The 18196-nt window shown below is 51.7% G+C and overlaps 1 protein-coding gene across 1 annotated transcript; it reads left to right on the forward strand.

Annotated features, from left to right (window-relative positions):
* Positions 1–1304: 1304 nt before the first annotated feature.
* On the forward strand, positions 1305–17568 carry Psmd13 (proteasome 26S subunit, non-ATPase 13). The gene is made up of 13 exons (XM_042665545.1): positions 1305–1472; positions 4368–4446; positions 8260–8294; positions 8380–8435; positions 9260–9303; positions 9472–9558; positions 11585–11756; positions 13459–13538; positions 13618–13743; positions 16036–16098; positions 16339–16419; positions 16589–16705; positions 17201–17568. The coding sequence occupies exons 1-13, from the start codon at positions 1378–1380 to the stop codon at positions 17294–17296; spliced, it is 1131 nt and encodes a 376-aa protein (XP_042521479.1). The 5' UTR covers positions 1305–1377; the 3' UTR covers positions 17297–17568.
* Positions 17569–18196: the final 628 nt, after the last annotated feature.

Genomic DNA, 18196 nt, shown 5'->3' on the forward strand with positions numbered 1-18196 from the left:
CCGCCCCTTGGTGTCACGCGTGGGTCTGAGCTCGGCCCGCCCCTTGGTGTCAGGACCCGAGCTCGGCCCCGCCCCTTGGTGTCACGCGTGGGTCTGAGCTCGGCCCGCCCCTTGGTGTCAGGACCCGAGCTCGGCCCCGCCCCTTGGTGTCACGCGTGGGTCTGAGCTCGGCCCGCCCCTTGGTGTCAGGACCCGAGCTCGGCCCCGCCCCTTGGTGTCACGCGTGGGTCTGAGCTCGGCCCGCCCCTTGGTGTCAGGACCCGAGCTCGGCCCCGCCCCTTGGTGTCACGCGTGGGTCTGAGCTCGGCCCGCCCCTTGGTGTCAGGACCCGAGCTCGGCCCCGCCCCTTGGTGTCACGCGTGGGTCTGAGCTCGGCCCGCCCCTTGGTATCAGGACCCGAGCTCGGCCCCGCCCCTTGGTGTCACGCGTGGGTCTGAGCTCGGCCCGCCCCTTGGTGTCAGGACCCGAGCTCGGCCCGCCCCTTGGTGTCACGTGCAGACCCGAGCCCGGCCCCGCCCCTTGGTGTCACGCGTGGGTCTGAGCTCGGCCCGCCCCTTGGTGTCACGTGCAGACCCGACCTCGGCCCCGCCCCTTGGTGTCACGTGCAGACCCGACCTCGGCCCGCCCCTTGGTGTCAGGACCCGAGCTCGGCCCCGCCCCTTGGTGTCACGCGTGGGCCTGAGCTCGGCCCGCCCCTTGGTGTCACGTGCAGACCCGAGCTCGGCCCCGCCCCTTGGCGTCACGCGTGGGCCCGAGCTCGGCCCCGCCCCTTGGCGTCACGCGTGGGCCCGAGCTCGGCCCGCGGTCGGCGCCGGCCCGCACCCGCAGGTGCAGAGGCGGACTCCGGCTGACGGCGGCCCCCGGGGTCGAGCGCCCGGCCGTCAGCCCCCGAGGCCGGCCCGGGGAGCGCACCTGCCTCCCACGGCGGTGGCGGAAACCCGCGCGGCCCGACGGCGTGGCTCGGCGCTGGTCCCGGCGCGGGGAGGCCCGTCCCCGCGGGACCCCGGGCTCGCGCGCAGCTCAAGCGCCCGGAGCAGCGCCGCGGGCTGGAGCGTGGCTCCGCGGCCGAGCGCTGGCCTGGCGCGCACGACGCCCGGGTTCGAGGCCTCAGAACCCAGGGGGTCGAGCGCTAGCCTCGGGCAGAAGCAGCTCCGGGCAGCGCCGGCACGGGAGAGCAGCCCGGGCGCGGGCGCGGGCGGAGCGAGCCCCGGGCCGGGGCGGGGCGCAGAGACGTTACCCGGGCAACCCGCGCGCCGCCGGCGCTGGGCTCCCAGCAGGCCACGCGGCGCGGCGCTTCCGGGAGTGACCGAGCACTTCCGGCCGCCGTCCCCGCCGCCGCCGCCCTCTCGGCTGTGAGGAGACCCGAGCTCGGCCACCATGAAGGACGTGCCGGGCTTTCTGCAGCAGAGCCAGAGCTCCGGGCCCGGGCAGGCCGCCGTGTGGCACCGACTCGAGGAGCTCTACACCAAGAAGTGAGCCCGGGAGCCTGCGCGGCGCGGGCGAGGCGGCGCGGGCGAGGCGGCGCGGGCGAGGCGGGCAGGCGGCGCGGGCGAGGCGGGCAGGCGGCGCGGGCGAGGCGGCGCGGGCGAGGCGGCGCGGGCGAGGCGGCGCGGGCAGGAGGCGCGGGCGAGGAGGCGCGGGCAGGCGGCGCGGGCGAGGCGGCGCGGGCGAGGCGGCGCGGGCAGGAGGCGCGGGCGAGGCGGCGCGGGCGAGGCGGGCAGGCGGCGCGGGCGAGGCGGGCAGGCGGCGCGGGCGAGGCGGGCAGGCGGCGCGGGCGAGGCGGGCAGGCGGCGCGGGCGAGGCGGGCAGGCGGCGCGGGCAGGCGGCGCGGGAGAGGCGGCGCGGGCGAGGCGGGCAGGCGGCGCGGGCGAGGCGGCGCGGGCGAGGCGGGCAGGCGGCGCGGGCGAGGCGGGCAGGCGGCGCGGGCAGGCGGCGCGGGAGAGGCGGCGCGGGCGAGGCGGGCAGGCGGCGCGGGCGAGGCGGCGCGGGCAGGCGGCGCGGGCGAGGCGGCGCGGGCAGGAGGCGCGGGCAGGCGGCGCGGGCGAGGCGGGCGAGGCGGCGCGGGCGAGGCGGCGCGGGCGAGGCGGCGCGGGCGAGGCGGGCGAGGCGGCGCGGGCGAGGCGGCGCGGGCGAGGCGGCGCGGGCGAGGCGGGCGAGGCGGCGCGGGCGAGGCGGCGCGGGCGAGGCGGGCGAGGCGGCGCGGGCGAGGCGGCGCGGGCGAGGCGGCGCGGGCGAGGCGGCGCGGGCGAGGCGGCGCGGGCAGGCGGCGCGGGCAGGCGGCGCGGGCAGGCGGCGCGGGCAGGAGGCGCGGGCAGGCGGCGCGGGCGAGGCGGGCAGGCGGCGCGGGCGAGGCGGCGCGGGAGAGGCGGGCAGGCGGCGCGGGAGAGGCGGGCAGGCGGCGCGGGCGAGGCGGCGCGGGCAGGAGGCGCGGGCAGGCGGCGCGGGAGAGGCGGGCAGGCGGCGCGGGCGAGGCGGCGCGGGCGAGGCGGGCAGGCGGCGCGGGCAGGCGGCGCGGGCAGGAGGCGCGGGCAGGCGGCGCGGGCGAGGCGGGCAGGCGGCGCGGGCGAGGCGGCGCGGGCGAGGCGGCGCGGGCGAGGCGGCGCGGGAGAGGCGGGCAGGCGGCGCGGGCGAGGCGGGCAGGCGGCGCGGGCGAGGCGGCGCGGGCAGGAGGCGCGGGCAGGCGGCGCGGGAGAGGCGGGCAGGCGGCGCGGGCGAGGCGGGCAGGCGGCGCGGGCAGGAGGCGCGGGCGAGGCGGCGCGGGAGAGGCGGCGCGGGAGAGGCGGCGCGGGCGAGGCGGGCAGGCGGCGCGGGCGAGGCGGGCAGGCGGCGCGGGAGAGGCGGCGCGGGCGAGGCGGCGCGGGCGAGGCGGGCAGGCGGCGCGGGCGAGGCGGCGCGGGCAGGAGGCGCGGGCAGGCGGCGCGGGCGAGGCGGGCAGGCGGCGCGGGCGAGGCGGCGCGGGAGAGGCGGCGCGGGCAGGCGGCGCGGGCGAGGCGGCGCGGGCAGGCGGCGCGGGAGAGGCGGCGCGGGCGAGGCGGGCAGGCGGCGCGGGAGAGGCGGCGCGGGCGCGGCCCCGGGCCCCCGAGGCCCGAGCCAGTCGGCAGCGGCCCGCGGCGGGGGGCAGGGGCCCGCGCGCGGTGGGAGCTGCTCCACCGGGAGCAGCGGGTTCCGGGGCTCCTCCGCGTGTCACGTGTCACAGTGACCTTTCCCACGGCTTGGAGCCCACACGAGTCAGCCGTGCTATTGGTGCCTTCTGTGACCGGTTACAGGGATGCCCCAGTACTTCCTGTCCCTACTTTCCACTTCACGGTGTGCTTCTTGCTCCGGAGAGGGCTCAGAGTTTGGGTTTGTTTAGAAACAGGATGAGATTTAGACCAACCGTAAGTTACTAGCGTTTGGCCAGGCGACTCAAGCCTGTGTCCCTGTCTGGGAGGTGGAGGTCGCTGACTGCAGTTGGAGCCCCAGCAAAAAGGTTGAGAGAGTATCATGACCAAAAGCTATGTGCAGTAGTGTGGGCCTGTTATCTCAGCCAGAGGGGGAAAAGAAGCTGGCCCTTGTTAGCCCAACAACTTTGTGAAACAACTTGGAGGACTGCAGCCCAGGCCTACCAGGGAACAAAGCAAACCTTACCTGGTAAATAACCAATGCAAAAAGGAGGCGGGGAGGCTGGACTCAAGAGATAGAGCACCAGCTTAGCAAGTGGAGACCCTGAATTCAATCCCCATTACAGCCCCACCCACCAAAAAAATAAATTACTAGCATTGGGAGCTGCTCCATGAAGAGACAACTCCCATAGTAACCCTCCTACTGACCATGGGACATTTAACAGCCTTTCACCCAAACATTCACATGTCTTCATAGTGTCTGTCAAGCTTCTGATAGTATCAGTTCTTAGTGTGTGACAAATGGTAGGTAACATTTGATCTGCATTATTAAATATTAGCTTTTAGTGTTTATGTGAAGAGTGTTATGTCACTGTCCTAGAGGTTTTATGTTTTAGCTCGCTCCATCCTTCAGCCACAGATGAGAAAACTGAAGTTGTTTTCTTGCCTCTCCTGAGATACTTGGTTAATAAGTAGGAGAACTTGGATTTCAATATAGTACTGCATAATTTCAAGATTGTTTCCAGTTGAAACAATCACCCTTCGAAGTCTAGAAAGATGTTTTCCATTTCATAGCTGGGAAAACTGACTTAGGATAAGGGAGCTCAAGGTAGCATGACCATTAGCAGAGTCTTAGCATTCTTTACACTGTGCCCTATAAAGAATAAGGAAACTGGTTAGCATTTGTTGTTTGCTAGGACTGTCAAGGTTGAAAATATTTGTGACTTCATGTTAGTTTATGGCTCTAAAGGGCATAATGTTTTTCAGGTTGTGGCATCAGCTGACACTTCAGGTGCTTGATTTTGTGCAAGACCCGTGCTTTGCCCAAGGAGATGGTCTCATTAAGGTAAATCATTTATGGTGATAAGTCAGATTATATGAATATGTTTAAGACTTTCTAACTGCTTTGTGATGATCATAATGAGATCAAATCACTTTATGCCAGGGATTGTTGTAGGCACTCTCTATATTTTTTTATAACTTTGGGGAACAGCTACTACTTGTAATTTTGTGGTTGTTGTTCTTTCTTTTTTCCTAGAAGCAGACCTAAGAGTTAAATGATTAACCCTCCTAACAAGTCACAGAAGAGCTTTCAGAGACAGATATTGTCTCAGTTGGAATGGTGGCTCACAGCTATAATCCCAGCAACATGGGAATTATAGGTAGAGCATTATTCCTGGAGGCCAACCCAGGCAAAAAGTGGCAGCCCCTATCTGAAAAATAACAACACAAAAGGGCTTAATGTGTGGTCAGTTGGTAGAATGCTTACCTCACATTGACAAGGTCCAGAGATCAAACCCCAGTATCACCAAAAGGAAAGAAAACTACAATTTTTGTTTCTATGATTCTAGACTAGAGCTGGGAATGAGACTGAGTTGTAGTTTGTGCTTAGCATTCATGCAGTCTGGTGTTTTATCCTTAGCACCACCAAAACAAAATAAACACAGTGAAATGGTATATAATCTCAGGAGACTCAGTCAAGAGGATCATAAGTTCAATGGCCTAGGCAATATAGTGAGACTTGTCTTTTTGTTTTTTTGTTTTTGTTTTTTTTTGGGGGGGGTCGGGTCGTGGGGCCTGAACTCTGGGCCTGGGCGCTGTCCTTCAGCTCTTCAGCTCAAGGCTAGCACTCTACCACTTGAGCCAGAGTGCCACTTCCGGCTTTTTTCTTTTTGCTTATGTGGTGCTGAAGAATCAAACCCAGGGCCTCAGGCATGCAAGGCAAGCGCTCTACCACTGAGCCACCATCCCAGCCCCTGTTTTTTTGTTTTTGTTTTGGCCAGGTACGGTGGCACATACCTGTAATTCTAGCTATTCAAGAGGCTGAGATCTGAGGAGCATGATTTGAAGCCAGCCCAAGCTGGAAAGTCCAGAAGACTCTTGAGTGGTAGAGCACTAGCCTTAAGCATAAAAGCTTATGGACAGTGCCCAAGCCCTGACTTCAAGTCCTAGGACTAGCACCACAAGAAAAGGCCAGGTGCTGGTGTCTCATGCCTGTACTCTTAACTTAGGAGGTTGAGATCTGAGGATTACAGTTCAAAGCCAGCTCAGGTAGGAAAATCTGTTAGACTCTTACATCTAATAAATTACCCAAAAAAAAAAAACTGGAGGTGGAGCTGTGGCTCAAGTAGTAGAGTGCTAGCCTTGAGTAGAAAAGCTCAGGGAAGCCAGGCCGCTGGTAGCTCACGCCTGTAATCCTAGTTACTCAGGAGGCTGAGATCTGAGGATCGAGGTTCAAAGCCAGCCCAGGCAGGAAAGTCTATGAGACTCTTATCTCCAATAAACCACTAGAAAACCAGAAGTGGCGCTATGGCTCAAGCAGTAGAGCGCTCCCTTGAGCTGAAGATCACAGGGTCAGTGCCCAAGCCCAGATTTCAAGCCCCACGACCGACAAAAAAAAAAGCTCAGGGACTGTGGCCAAGGCCCTGAATTAAAGCCCCCGGGCTGCACACACACACAAAGAAGAGAATAGATAGATATAGATGAATGAAATAAAATTCTAGCTTAAAATATTACCTTATAGCATGTCCAGGTATCTTTTATTATTTACACATTTTTTCAGTGTCATGTAGGCCAGGGTAGTCTAGAACTTCCATCCTCATCTATCTTAAGCTTCTTAAGAACTGAGATTCTAATCCTGAACCACTTTGGTTTTTTGTTGCTGTTGTATTTTACTTCAGGAAAACTGTTCCAAAAGAATAGAAAGTTCAAGATAGAGGATGATACAAAGAAAGATTGCCATAGGAACCTTTTAGATAATTCTCACTCCCCTTCTTTACCACTCTGCTTGTGGAAATACTTCTGACCTTAGTAATGTAGAAACAATATTTGTTCACTTGAGAGAAATAGGGTTGAAGGGGCAACAGCATAATATGCTGCCTTTGTAATAGATTACTTTGAGGATTTGTCAGCAGGAAAGGGAAAAAAACTTTCTAGCCTGAATCCCCTGAAAGAACTCAGAAGCCTCTTGAGATCTTCTCGGGCATCTTTCTCTGATTTTGAATGAATCAGATTTCTATTGATAGCGCACCTATAATTGTAACGTGAGTTATTTTTCCTGAATACATTATTTTGTTTATTTGTGTGTGTGTGTGTGAATGTGAGTGTGTGTGCCAGTCCTGGGTCTTGAACTCAAAGTCTTATGCTTTCTCTTTGCTTTTTTGCTCAAAGCTAGTGCTCTAGCAGTTGAACCATACCTCCACTTCTGGTTAGTTGGAGAGGAGAGTCTCAGAGACCTTGAGATTCAAAACCTGAGCTGGCTTTGAACCTCAGTCCTCAGATCTCAGCCTCCTAAGTAGCTAGGATTATAGGTATGAGCCACCAGCACTGAATGCATTATATAGCACGTACTGAAGCTTACCACTTTACCACTCCATCTCCTAAAGCTGAAAACTTTTTTTGTGTTTTTTAAAAAAAAAATTATTATTTGACTGTCGTGGGGCCTGAACTCTGGGCCTGGGTGCTGTCCCTCAGCTCTTCAGCTCAGGGCTAGCACTCTACCACTGAATCACAGCACCAGCACCACTTCCAGCTTTTTCTGCTTATGTAGTGCTCAGGAATCGAACCCTCATGCATACAAGACAAGCACTCTACCACTGAGCCATGTTCCCAGCCCCTTTTTATGGTTTATATCCATCAATTTGCCACTCTACTACTCAAAATAACTTGCAATTGTCTGTAAGCATAAAGACTTTTGCTGACCATTGGAAAAATGATAAATAAAAAAGTATTAATAGTTGTTCTCCAAGGTTCTACATCCTATAGTGAAATATAGTTCATTGTTATCCTTTGCAGTCTTAACCTTTGAATTGTTTATATATGGCAAAGTGTTCACTCAGCTCTTGTAGTAATATGACACTCAGCAGATTTGAGTTCACTTTTTCATAGATAAATAAACTTTGAAAGTTGTTAAGACCAAGTTCACATAGTGTAAAATGAATGGTATTCATTAATACAGTCACTAGAAGTAATTTTTAGTTTCTGTTTTTTGTTTATGTACTCCTTCAATTTTTAAAAAAAAAAATCAGCAGACTTTTTGAGGAGTAATCCCCCTGTTGGGAGGATGATTATATTTATTTAGATGATTGTATGCCAGATATAAATAACTAACTGACACAGCAACATTTCCATCTTGCTGCTTTGTATTCTAGAGAACTATCTCGTTTCAAAATTGAAGTTATCTGGAGGTTTCTTCTCTTTACCCACCATGAATACTCCCTTTCCCCAGCTAACCTAGTTGTGACCTCAGAAGTTCATTGTCAACCTGCCTTCCCTGTGCCCAGCCCACATCTGATCATATCTGGTCCAACTTATTGGCATGTCTTTGTATCCTCAACAATGCTCTGTTCCACTGTCTTTCAGTCTTCTTCTTCCAGTGGTCTCAGTGTTCTCTTGTGTTTTTCTCTGTCCCTAGTTTTATTTTCCTAGTTCAGCCCGGCCTAGAGAAGAATCTAATCTCCAGTGTCTTCTACCTTGTCCTTCAGAATCAGTGCAATCTGTTCATGTCTGCCATCTCCTCAGCTACTTTGTATATGATGGGCATTTTGATTTACACCTGGTAATACTGATGCAGCTTCTTTAACTAAAAATAGTGGTTTTGACATCTGATTTTGCAGAATGAAAGACATCCTGTACTTACTCTTCTGTTTTGATTTCACAGCTTTATGAAAATTTCATTAGTGAATTTGAACACAGGTAAAAACCTTTTATTAGTTATTTACTTTGAAAATAAATATGTTGATATTTTTTGACACTCAAAAGCTGGTGGTTTTTATTTCAGGGTGAACCCTTTGTCCCTGGTAGAAATTATCCTTCACGTGGTTAGACAAATGACCGGTAAGCCTCATTTTGTTTCATAGTAGAACAGATCGAATGGTAGTTAAAGTGATCTTGAAATAGGCTTTTAACAGAATGGAAATGTAATTTAATAGACAGTATCAGATTGGCTGGGAGGAGTGCACACTTTGAATCCTTGTACTCTGGAAGCTAAGGCAGGTGAATCACAAGTGCAAATATAGCCTAGGCTATGTAGTAAAAAAATTTGTCTTAAAAAAAGAAAGCCAGTCACTGGTGGCTCATACCTGTAATCTGAGGGTTCTGGTTTGAAGCTGAGGATTGTGGTTTGAAGCCAGCCCAGGCAGAAAAGTCTGTGAGATTTATCTCCAATTAAACACACACACACACACACACAAAACAGAACAGAAGCGGAGCTATAGTTCAAGTGGTAGAGTTAGTAGAGAGCAAAAAAGCTCAGGGACAACACTCAAGCTCTGAATTCAAGCCCCAGGACCAGCACCAAAAAACCCCACTGGCACATACTTGTAATCTCAACTACTACATTGGGTAGTTGGATTTAGAAGATCATGGTTCTAGCAAAAATTAAATGAGATAGGGTTTATCTCAACAAGCCTAGGCTAAGGCCCAAGACCTTACCTGAAAAATAACCAAAGCAGTAAGGGCTGGAGGTGGCTCAAGTGGTAGAGCACTTGCCTGACAGTCACAAAGCCCTGAGCTCAACCCCACACTGCCAAGGACAGAGAAAGAGAAAACATTAGCTTGAGTTAAGTTTTTATTACACCTTCTGATCTAACCTTGCAAGGTGTTGGCTAGTAGAAACTCTGCTGCTGGTGAGCCTGACTTTGTTCTTCTTTCTCTTCTAGATCCTAATGTGGCTCTTACTTTTCTGGAAAAGACTCGTGAGAAGGTGAATGTAAAGTTTTAACAGCACCTGTGGGAATATATGAGACTTGAATGTTCCTCTTTAGAAGGCTTAAATCTCCTGGCATGAAAGTGAGATCAGTGACCGAGTAGTGGCTTACTTTGTGAATTTGCTGCCCACATTCTGAGTTTCTCTTGTTTTTGATATTGTTAGGTAAAAAGTAGCGATGAGGCAGTGATCCTGTGTAAAACAGCAATTGGAGCCTTAAAATTAAACATTGGGGACTTACAGGCTACAAAGGTAAGGTTACCATAATACCTATTTATCTGTGGTTTAAAACTGGGAGTGGGGGGGAACCAAAAAAAAACAACTTCCCTTCTCTTTAACTGTTAACTCAAAATAATTTTGAGTTATAGAAAAAGTGCAAAATAGCAAACACTCATATTTCTTTCTTTTTTTCCCCCTTCTTTGTTCTGCTGATAGGTCTTTGAATTCTGTGCTTGGGTGCTCTCCCTTAGCTTTTTTGCTCAAGGCTGGTGCTCTACTATTTGAGCCATAGCTTCACTTCTGGCTTTTTGGTGGTTAATTGTAGATGAGTCTCAGACTTTTGTGCTAAGGCTAGCTTTGCACTCTAATCCTCAGATCTCAGCCTCCTGAGAATCTAGGATTACAGGCATGAACAACCTGTACTGAGTTAATCCAGATTTCCCAGTGATTACATTTTGCCACTTTTGCCTAATTGTGTGTGTGCATGCGTGTGTGTGATTTTCTTTCTCAAAATCATTTCATAGTGAGTTGTTCATATGCAGCCTGCTATCCTTAAAACAAAAGAACACTGCCTGTGTGACCACGGCTTTCTATTCTGTCAGATCTCCACTTCGCCTTGGCTAGGTGACATTCTTGGGCTCTTGCTGGCCAGGTACAACCTCCTCACTACTGGCAGGTCATGTGCTCCTTCATCTTCTTTCTGCCTCAAAAACTCTTGTTGAAGTTTCCTGTCTTGCCTTTCTTTTATCTTTGTTCAGTTTGGGGGACAAATGTGGATTACGGTTAACAGTGAGACCAAAGTATATAGTTAGTCCTTGGGTGGTAAAGGGGGAGGAGGGTAGGGTGGGGCTGGTGGGGTGGTACTAGTCCTGAGACTTGAACTCAGGGCCTGGGCATTGTCCCTGATGAGCTTTTTAGCACTACCACTTGAGCCACAGTTCCACTTTGGGTTCTTTGGTGTTTGATTCGAGAGAAGTCTTAACAGACTTTCTTGCCCAGGCTGGCTTTGAACCTTGATCCTCAGATCTCAGCCTCCTGAGTCACTAGGATTATAGATGCCTGGCTAGTCATCTATTTTTTTTTTTTTTTTGGGTCCGGTCGTAGGGCTTGAACTCTGGGCCTGGGCGCTGTCCCTCAGCTCTTCAGCTCAAGGCTAGCACTCTACCCCTTGAGCCACAGCGCCACTTCCGGCTTTTTTCTTTTTGCTTATGTGGTGCTGAGGAATGGAACCCAGGGCCTCAGGCATGCAAGGCAAGCGCTCTACCACTGAGCCATCTTCCCAGCCCTCATCTATTTTGTTTAACCGGAGACTGCATGTATTTTTGTTTTGTTTGGTTTTGATTTTGGTAACCATGCTATTAATGAAAATAGGTTGGTGGGGTAAGGGTTGGAAGTTCTCCTTGCCTTAAAAAAAAAATGCCTTTTAATTATTGCTACCCATCCAGGATCTTGTGCATACTTGTTACACTGATTTTATTTAAGACACATGGCCACTGTGAGACAGTAAGGAATTCTGTGACTGGCCATCCTTGAGTTCCAACCAGGTCAGGAGCAGAGCAGCATATGCAGTAAGCTCACTGTGCTCCCAACCCTGTTCCTCCTCAGTGGGGCCTCAGTGCATACTTCCTTGTCCAGGCAGATGTGTACAACTCTTAGTCTCTACTCCTCTGGTTTTAGGGCCATCATGTATAGATGTAGGCAACTTTTACCCAAGTTTTCTTTTACCATGTATTGATTCACAACTTACAAATGTGGTGAAGGGATATAAGTTGCTTCTACACATAATTTATTATCATCTCTATGCCTAGTTTATTGTGTATGTGAGCAGTCTGTGTGTTTCTGGAGAAGAATTGAGTATGAGTTGTGTGAGCCCCCAGACTCCTGATGCTTCCTGCCTTTGTCCCTTGATATTTTTATGTCATTGAACTCTTGCAAATTTACTAGATGTTAAGTTTTCTAGTGTCGCGTTTATCAGTGCCTCACTTTGCAGTATATGCTTTTTGTTTTTGTTACTTTTTAAACCTTTAAATTGGAGGACAATTACACTTCCTGTGTGTAGGAGACAATTGAAGATGTGGAAGAGATGCTCAGCAGCCTCCCCGGAGTGACGTCCGTTCATAGTCGTTTCTATGACCTATCAAGTAAATACTACCAAACAATTGGGAACCATGCATCCTACTACAAGGACGCTCTGCGGTTTCTGGGCTGCGTTGACATCAAGGATCTACCAGGTAACAGAGCCTTTACAGTTCATGTCACACAGGCATATTGCTGAGCCACAGCAGTTATGAGGTGCTGGAGGAAGTAGGTTCAGCTTCATTCAGGTGGGTTCATCCTCTGAAGTAAAGTAGAAAGATTCTGTAGCTCTGGTTTATATCTTATTGGTCTCCAGCACTTAATGTGTATGACAGCAAGGCTAAGTCCTACTAATACCCTTCATCTTCTCCAGGTCCATACTGTTACCTAAGTCAGAGGTCTTACAGGAAGTATAGTATGTGATACAAGGACCTTCTGATCTCCTGCAAGATGGAGGTCCCTGAAATTCCCTAGAGCTGAGGGCTTCTGAAAACCAAGCTCTGGGTTAGAGTCTTTCAAGGATCTGACAAGTAGAAAGAAAGTTGACCAGAGCTTTGGGAAAGAAAGAAAAGTATGCATTTGCATAAAAATTTCAGCATAAGCTGGGTACTGGTAGCTCATGCCGTAATCTTAGAATCACAGTTCAAAGCCAGCCAGGACAGGAAAGTCTGAGCTTTTTGTTTTGGAGGCGGGGGTCAGTTCTGGGGTTCAAACTCTGGGTCTGGGCACTGTCCCTGAGCTCTCCAGCTCAAGGCAAGTGCTCTACCACTTGAGCCAGAGTGCCACTTCAGTTTTCAGGTGGTAAATTGGAGATAGGCATCTCACAGACTTTCCTGCCCAGGCTGGCTTTGAACTGTGATCCTCAGATAGCAGCACCCTGAGTAGCTAGGATTATAAGCGTGAGCCACAGGTACCAAGCTGTGAGAATCTTACCTCCACTAAAACTACCTAAAAAGCCAAAAGGGAAGCTGTGGCTCAAGAGGTAGTATCAGCCTTGAGCAAAAGAAGCTCAAAGAAAGCACCCAGGCCCTGAGTTCAAGTCTCCTCCCCACCCTACCCCCTCTCCACCCCCCCAAAAAAACCCAAAACAACAGTATAGTGTAGATAGACCTCAAAATATGCTGGTGAAGCTAAGGGATCAGAAACTCTAAAAAATGCTGGTGCAGCTTTGCAGATCAAGAAAAATACACTGGAAAAGCAACTACTGCAGCCCAGAGAATAAAGGGCTTGATGTCAAGGGAGCAGGAAGCTGGCTTGTTCTAGTTTTAAGAAGTGCAGACTGAGCCGGGCGCTGGTGGCTCACGCCTGTAATCCTAGCTACTCAGGAGGCTGAGATCTGAGGATCTCGGTTCAAAGCCAGCCCGGGCAGGAGAGACTGTGAGACTCTTATCTCCAGTAAACCACCAGAAAACCGGAAGTGGCGCTGTAGCTCAAGTGGTAGAGCGCTCGCCTTGAGCTGAAGAGCTGAGGGACAGCGCCCAGGCCCAGAGTTCAAGCCCCACGGCCAACCAAAAAAAAAAAAAAAAAAGAAGTGCAGACTGAAGTGACATTCAGACAGCTGAGTGGCAGTTTTACTTGCCATGGCAGGACCAGGATGGTTCTAAGGAACCCATTACTCTGGAAAGAACAAACTGAATGTTGAACAAATTCACATGCATTTTGGAAACAATTAGTGATCTGATTGCTCCATCCATAACATTCATTTCTATGTGATTCCTATTGTAACCCAGATTGGCTCAGCACTTTAAAAAGAAGCTGCCAAGACTGTGTTCTCTTGCTTGTGTTATGTTTTGTTACTTTGTTTGGCTTTTCAAGGCCAGACAAGATGTGGATATGATTAGTATGTTCTTGTCTCAGTGTCAGAGCAGCAGGAGAGAGCCTTCACACTGGGGCTCGCCGGACTTCTCGGCGAGGGAGTTTTTAACTTTGGAGAACTTGTAAGTTGACCTGTATAGATTCCTTGATGGAGCAGGGGAGAGGGAGGCTGCCTCCTGCCTGCTGATGTCCTCTCCACAGCTCATGCACCCTGTACTGGAGTCTCTGAGAAGCACTGACCGGCAGTGGCTGATTGATACCCTTTATGCCTTCAACAGCGGCGCTGTCGACAGATTCCAGACACTTAAGACTGCCTGGGGTCAGCAGGTAGGTCCCGTGTGCCACTGGCTACACGTGTCCACTCACCAACAAGTACTCACCTGGCCTTTGCTCTACACATGCCTAGCGCCCAGGAGGCCTTGGGCACAGAGGGGGCAGTAGCACACCAGGCCTTATTCTCATAGAATAAGGCAGCAGATGGTCAGTGATGCTTAACCCTAAAGAAAGAGTAGAAGGTGTATAAAAGAGCAGTAAGTACATACACCTTCATCTGTACGGAAGGTGCAGATAAAAAGGTGTCAACCTCCTGAGGGAAGAACTGGCCTGGGCGTTAGAAGAACAGAATCAACACCTTCGTCAGAGCTGGATCAAAGGATGTTACCCACCCTCCGGGGAAACGTGAAATAGTAAGGGAAAAGCAAATGCTTAGTATGCTTGCTAAACTGAGTAAGCATGTGTGTGCAGCAACATAAGCAGGCAGTCGCTTAGTGTGAGAAAGAATGGGGAAAAATGCAAGGAGAGGGAGTCATTCTCCAGGAATGCAGTGCAGCAGGAACCACAGGGTGGGGGGCACACAGGAGCATGGTGGTGGGAGGAGTTAGCAAGAGGTGCTTAGTGATACGTCAAGCCTTTTTTAGTGAAACTAGTAGCAAAATTGCTGGAATGTTAACTGTAGTAGGAATTGTGGTTGTGTTCTTGATTATGTATTTTCCTGAAACTTCCACTTTCTTAAAGCTTAAACTTGCAAAGTTCACATATAATGGAGCAGGATGGGTATGAATGTAGGATCCCAGAGGAGGCAAGAAGTACTAGACTTAGTCGGCCTTAACTGAGTCTGTGTACTGGCATCTGTGCAGAAATGTGCGCTCAGAGAGTGGGCACAGAGACCCATACCTGTAGTCCCAGCTGCAGTCAGACAATCGCTTGAGCCTTGCACTTGGAAACTGGCTTGAGCAACATTAGAAGACCTTGTCAAAAAAAAAAAAGAAAGAAAGCTGGGTACAGTGGCTCACACCTGTAATCCCAACTACTTGGGAAGTAAAGATAGTAAGATCAGGCCTTGAGGTCAGTCCAGGGAAAAAAGCTAGCAAGATTCCATCTCCATAAGCCAGCTTTCATGTTGCCTTCTTCCAGCTGTACAGAAAACACTGTGCAGTTGACTGCTGTCTGAGGCCCGTGGGTAAGTGTATGTGTCAATATGTCCATCCCTGATGTCCCCCTACCTGAAAAGAAAGCAGAAGGCTAGGAGCATGATATAGGCGGTAGACAACCTGTCTACCAAACATAAAAGTTCAAACCTCAGCAGCCACCCACCCCCAGAGACGGGTTTATAAAGGGAGAATAAGATCAGAGGTTCGTTGTACCAGTGACTATGTTGGAAACGCTCCTGCTGAGGAGAGTAAGGTTTCATTATCATTTTTGTTTTTTATCTTGAGATGGAATCTCACTGTATTTCCCGGGCTGACTTGTGGGCCAGGAGATCCTCCCACCTCAGTCTCCCAAGTGCTAGGGTTATAGGTGCAAACCACTCTGCCTGCTGCTGTGTGTTATCAGTGCTTGCATTAAGTCATCAACTGTGATTAGTTTAATTCTGTGTTCACCAAATAACCTGCTGGTCTGTTGGCAGGAGAGAATATGCAGGCCTCACAAAAGAGTGCTAGTTCATATTAGAACACAATTTTCCATTATAAACCAGACACTTGTTACTTGATTCAGCACAAGTCCCAGGACTCAGGGGCTCCTCAGAGGAGTTCTTCTGCACCATGCTGATGGATAGCAATGCCACTGGGAGCCTCCAGGAACACAGGACAAGTCCCTTCCTGGAGGTGCCTATGCCAAGAGAGGCTGGGGGTACCTGGCAGTGTTTGTGATACCATTACTAATCTTGTCTCACAGAGTCCTTGTTGGTAGTAACAGCTCATAAAAGGAAGTTAGTGTATCATTTGTCAATGAACTTTATCAGCCCACAGTATAATATTTTGGGTTTGCCCAGTTTCTTTTTGTTGAATGCACCATAATAAAGCCTAGGTTAAGCCCAGCACTGATGGCTCGTGTCTGTAATCCTAGCTGCTCAGGAGTCTGAAATACAGGATGAGGACTGCAATTCAAAGCTAGCCAGGGCAGGAAAGTCTGTGAGACTCCTATATCCATTAAACTATCCAAACAGCCAGAAGTGGAGCTGTGGCTCAAGTGGTAGAGTGCTATCCTTGAGCAAAGGAAACTCGGAGACAGCCCAGGCCCTGAGTTCAAGCTGCAGGACCAGCACAAAACAAAAACAAAAAACACCTAGGTTAAGTAATGATCAGCTGAAACATGAAAAACGTCTCTGTCTTTTTGCAGCCTGATTTAGCAGCCAATGAAGCCCAGCTTCTGAGGAAGATCCAGTTGCTGTGCCTGATGGAGGTAAGAAGCACCCGGGAAGCAGTCTGTCCGTGCATCCAGGCTGCCATCAGGCTGCTGGACCCTGAGGGCCCCTCCCACCTTTCCTGAGTTTCTTTATAGTAAAACACATGGCTACAGTATGTGGGATACTAACAAGGGGGTTCTCCATTTTCAGAGTAGGTTTTGACCAAAAAATCCTTACCAATCAGTTCTCCGACCATTCTTATTTGGAAAAATTGTTTTAAATAACATTTTTTTCAGATGACTTTCACACGGCCTGCCAATCACCGACAGCTTACTTTTGAAGAAATTGCCAAAAGTGCTAAAATCACAGTGAATGAGGTACAGTTCTTGGCCTGGGGTACTGAAGAGCTCAGGCAATGAATGTGTGTCTTCCAGGCAGAGGAGGGCCTCTGTGAGCACTGTGTCCCCGCCCGTTCCCCCCACCCCACCCTGCCAGCAGGAGCAGTATTGTGTGCACCCAGAGTGTCTCACACAAGTCCTCAAACAGGTGGAGTTGCTGGTGATGAAGGCGCTCTCGGTGGGACTGGTGAGAGGCAGCATAGACGAGGTGGACAAGCGGGTGCACATGACCTGGGTGCAGCCCCGCGTGCTGGACCTGCAGCAGGTGAGGTGACTGAGGCTGCCCGCCTTCCCAGAGCCAGGCGGCACCTGTGCCGTCCTAGCTTCCTGTGGACACATGCCACCTGGGAGGGAGCCATTGCCCAACATGAGGTTTAGAGATGGGATTACTGCTATAGGAAGTCAGTTTCACGTACCTAGGGTTTGAGCACTGCATTTAGAAGCTTAGCGCGACAACATGCTGGTTATAATCTCAAAATTGGTACTCAAATGTGTTCCTGGTTTTGTGATTTAAGCTCAAATCCTTCTTACTCATATTGCTGGAATTTAATCCTGCGGATTTCCTCTATTCTCACCTGTTTGCTTTAATAATGTCCTTGTGATAAGAATTAACAGGGGTGATCATATCACACACACACACCCCTACCTCCAGCTCTGATATTCTTACCACTGCCCCAGGAGTGATCTGGAGATATAACATGGTCCTGTGTTGCCTGTGAATTACGCATGTCCTGACACACTGGTCCTGATTTGCCTTCAGATCACAGGAATGAAGGACCGACTGGAGCTGTGGTGCACCGATGTGAGGAGCATGGAGATGCTGGTAGAGCACCAGGCTCAGGACATCCTTACCTAGAGCCACTGTGCTCCAGCCCAGCCTCACCCAAGGAAGCATTTCCTGGCCCAGGAAACTGGCAGCAGAGATGATTACCTGTGTTCCATTGGGCTGGGGCTTGGGGTCCTGCTTGCCCTCTGGAAAAGCAGCCTGAGTGGTGAAAGGGTCCTTCAGGCCTCAGATGATGAGGACGAGATAGTGGAATCCGTATTTCCACCCATGTCCACCTGCTGGATCTTTACCAGTGCAGTTCAGAAATGTTCTGACAATAAACGCCTTTGCTTTGTCCTGTTTACGGTTCTTTTCTTAGCTTTCAGGCTACGCCTATGCCTAAAGATATCCTGCCCTAGAACTTGGGGGCCAGGGTCTTCGCTCTACCTCCTCACTTCCCACTGCACACAGGATTGGGGCAGAGGCTTGTGCTCAGTCACCTAAGGAGCAAGTCCTGTCCTTATTGTCAGATGCCATAGTGACCCCTTTCTCCTTCCACCCCCTCTGCCTTCAGGGATCCACGCATTCACACCCGTGTCACCTTTGCCTCCTCCAAACCAGGGCACCCCGACCTGAGCAAGGGTTGGGTGAGAGTCCGCATGAAGGCGGGGAAGGGTTAATGTGACCTCGGGGCTGTGCACGGTAAGGCTCCAGTGCCTTCATGCTGGGAGCTTTTCCTGCAGCTCTCCAAGTGAGGTAAGACCCACCTGCAGTGATCGGGAAGCTGACGAAGGTCACCATCCCAGCAGCCCGTTCCTGACAGAAAAGCACACTTGAGTCACAGGGCCATGGGAAGCTTCCAGCCTGACTACCAGAGGAAGTCTGACTGCCCCAGTCCACAGGGACCCGCAGTGTGGAGCTCAGTCTCAGGCAGAAGCAGCCTCCACAGCTAGATGGCGCTGCCCCTGCCTCCTGGCAAGGGCCAGCCGT

Source organism: Dipodomys spectabilis, unplaced genomic scaffold, assembly GCF_019054845.1.
Source record: "Dipodomys spectabilis isolate Male_0828 unplaced genomic scaffold, ASM1905484v1 ptg000331l, whole genome shotgun sequence".
Taxonomy (NCBI): Eukaryota; Metazoa; Chordata; class Mammalia; order Rodentia; family Heteromyidae; genus Dipodomys; species Dipodomys spectabilis.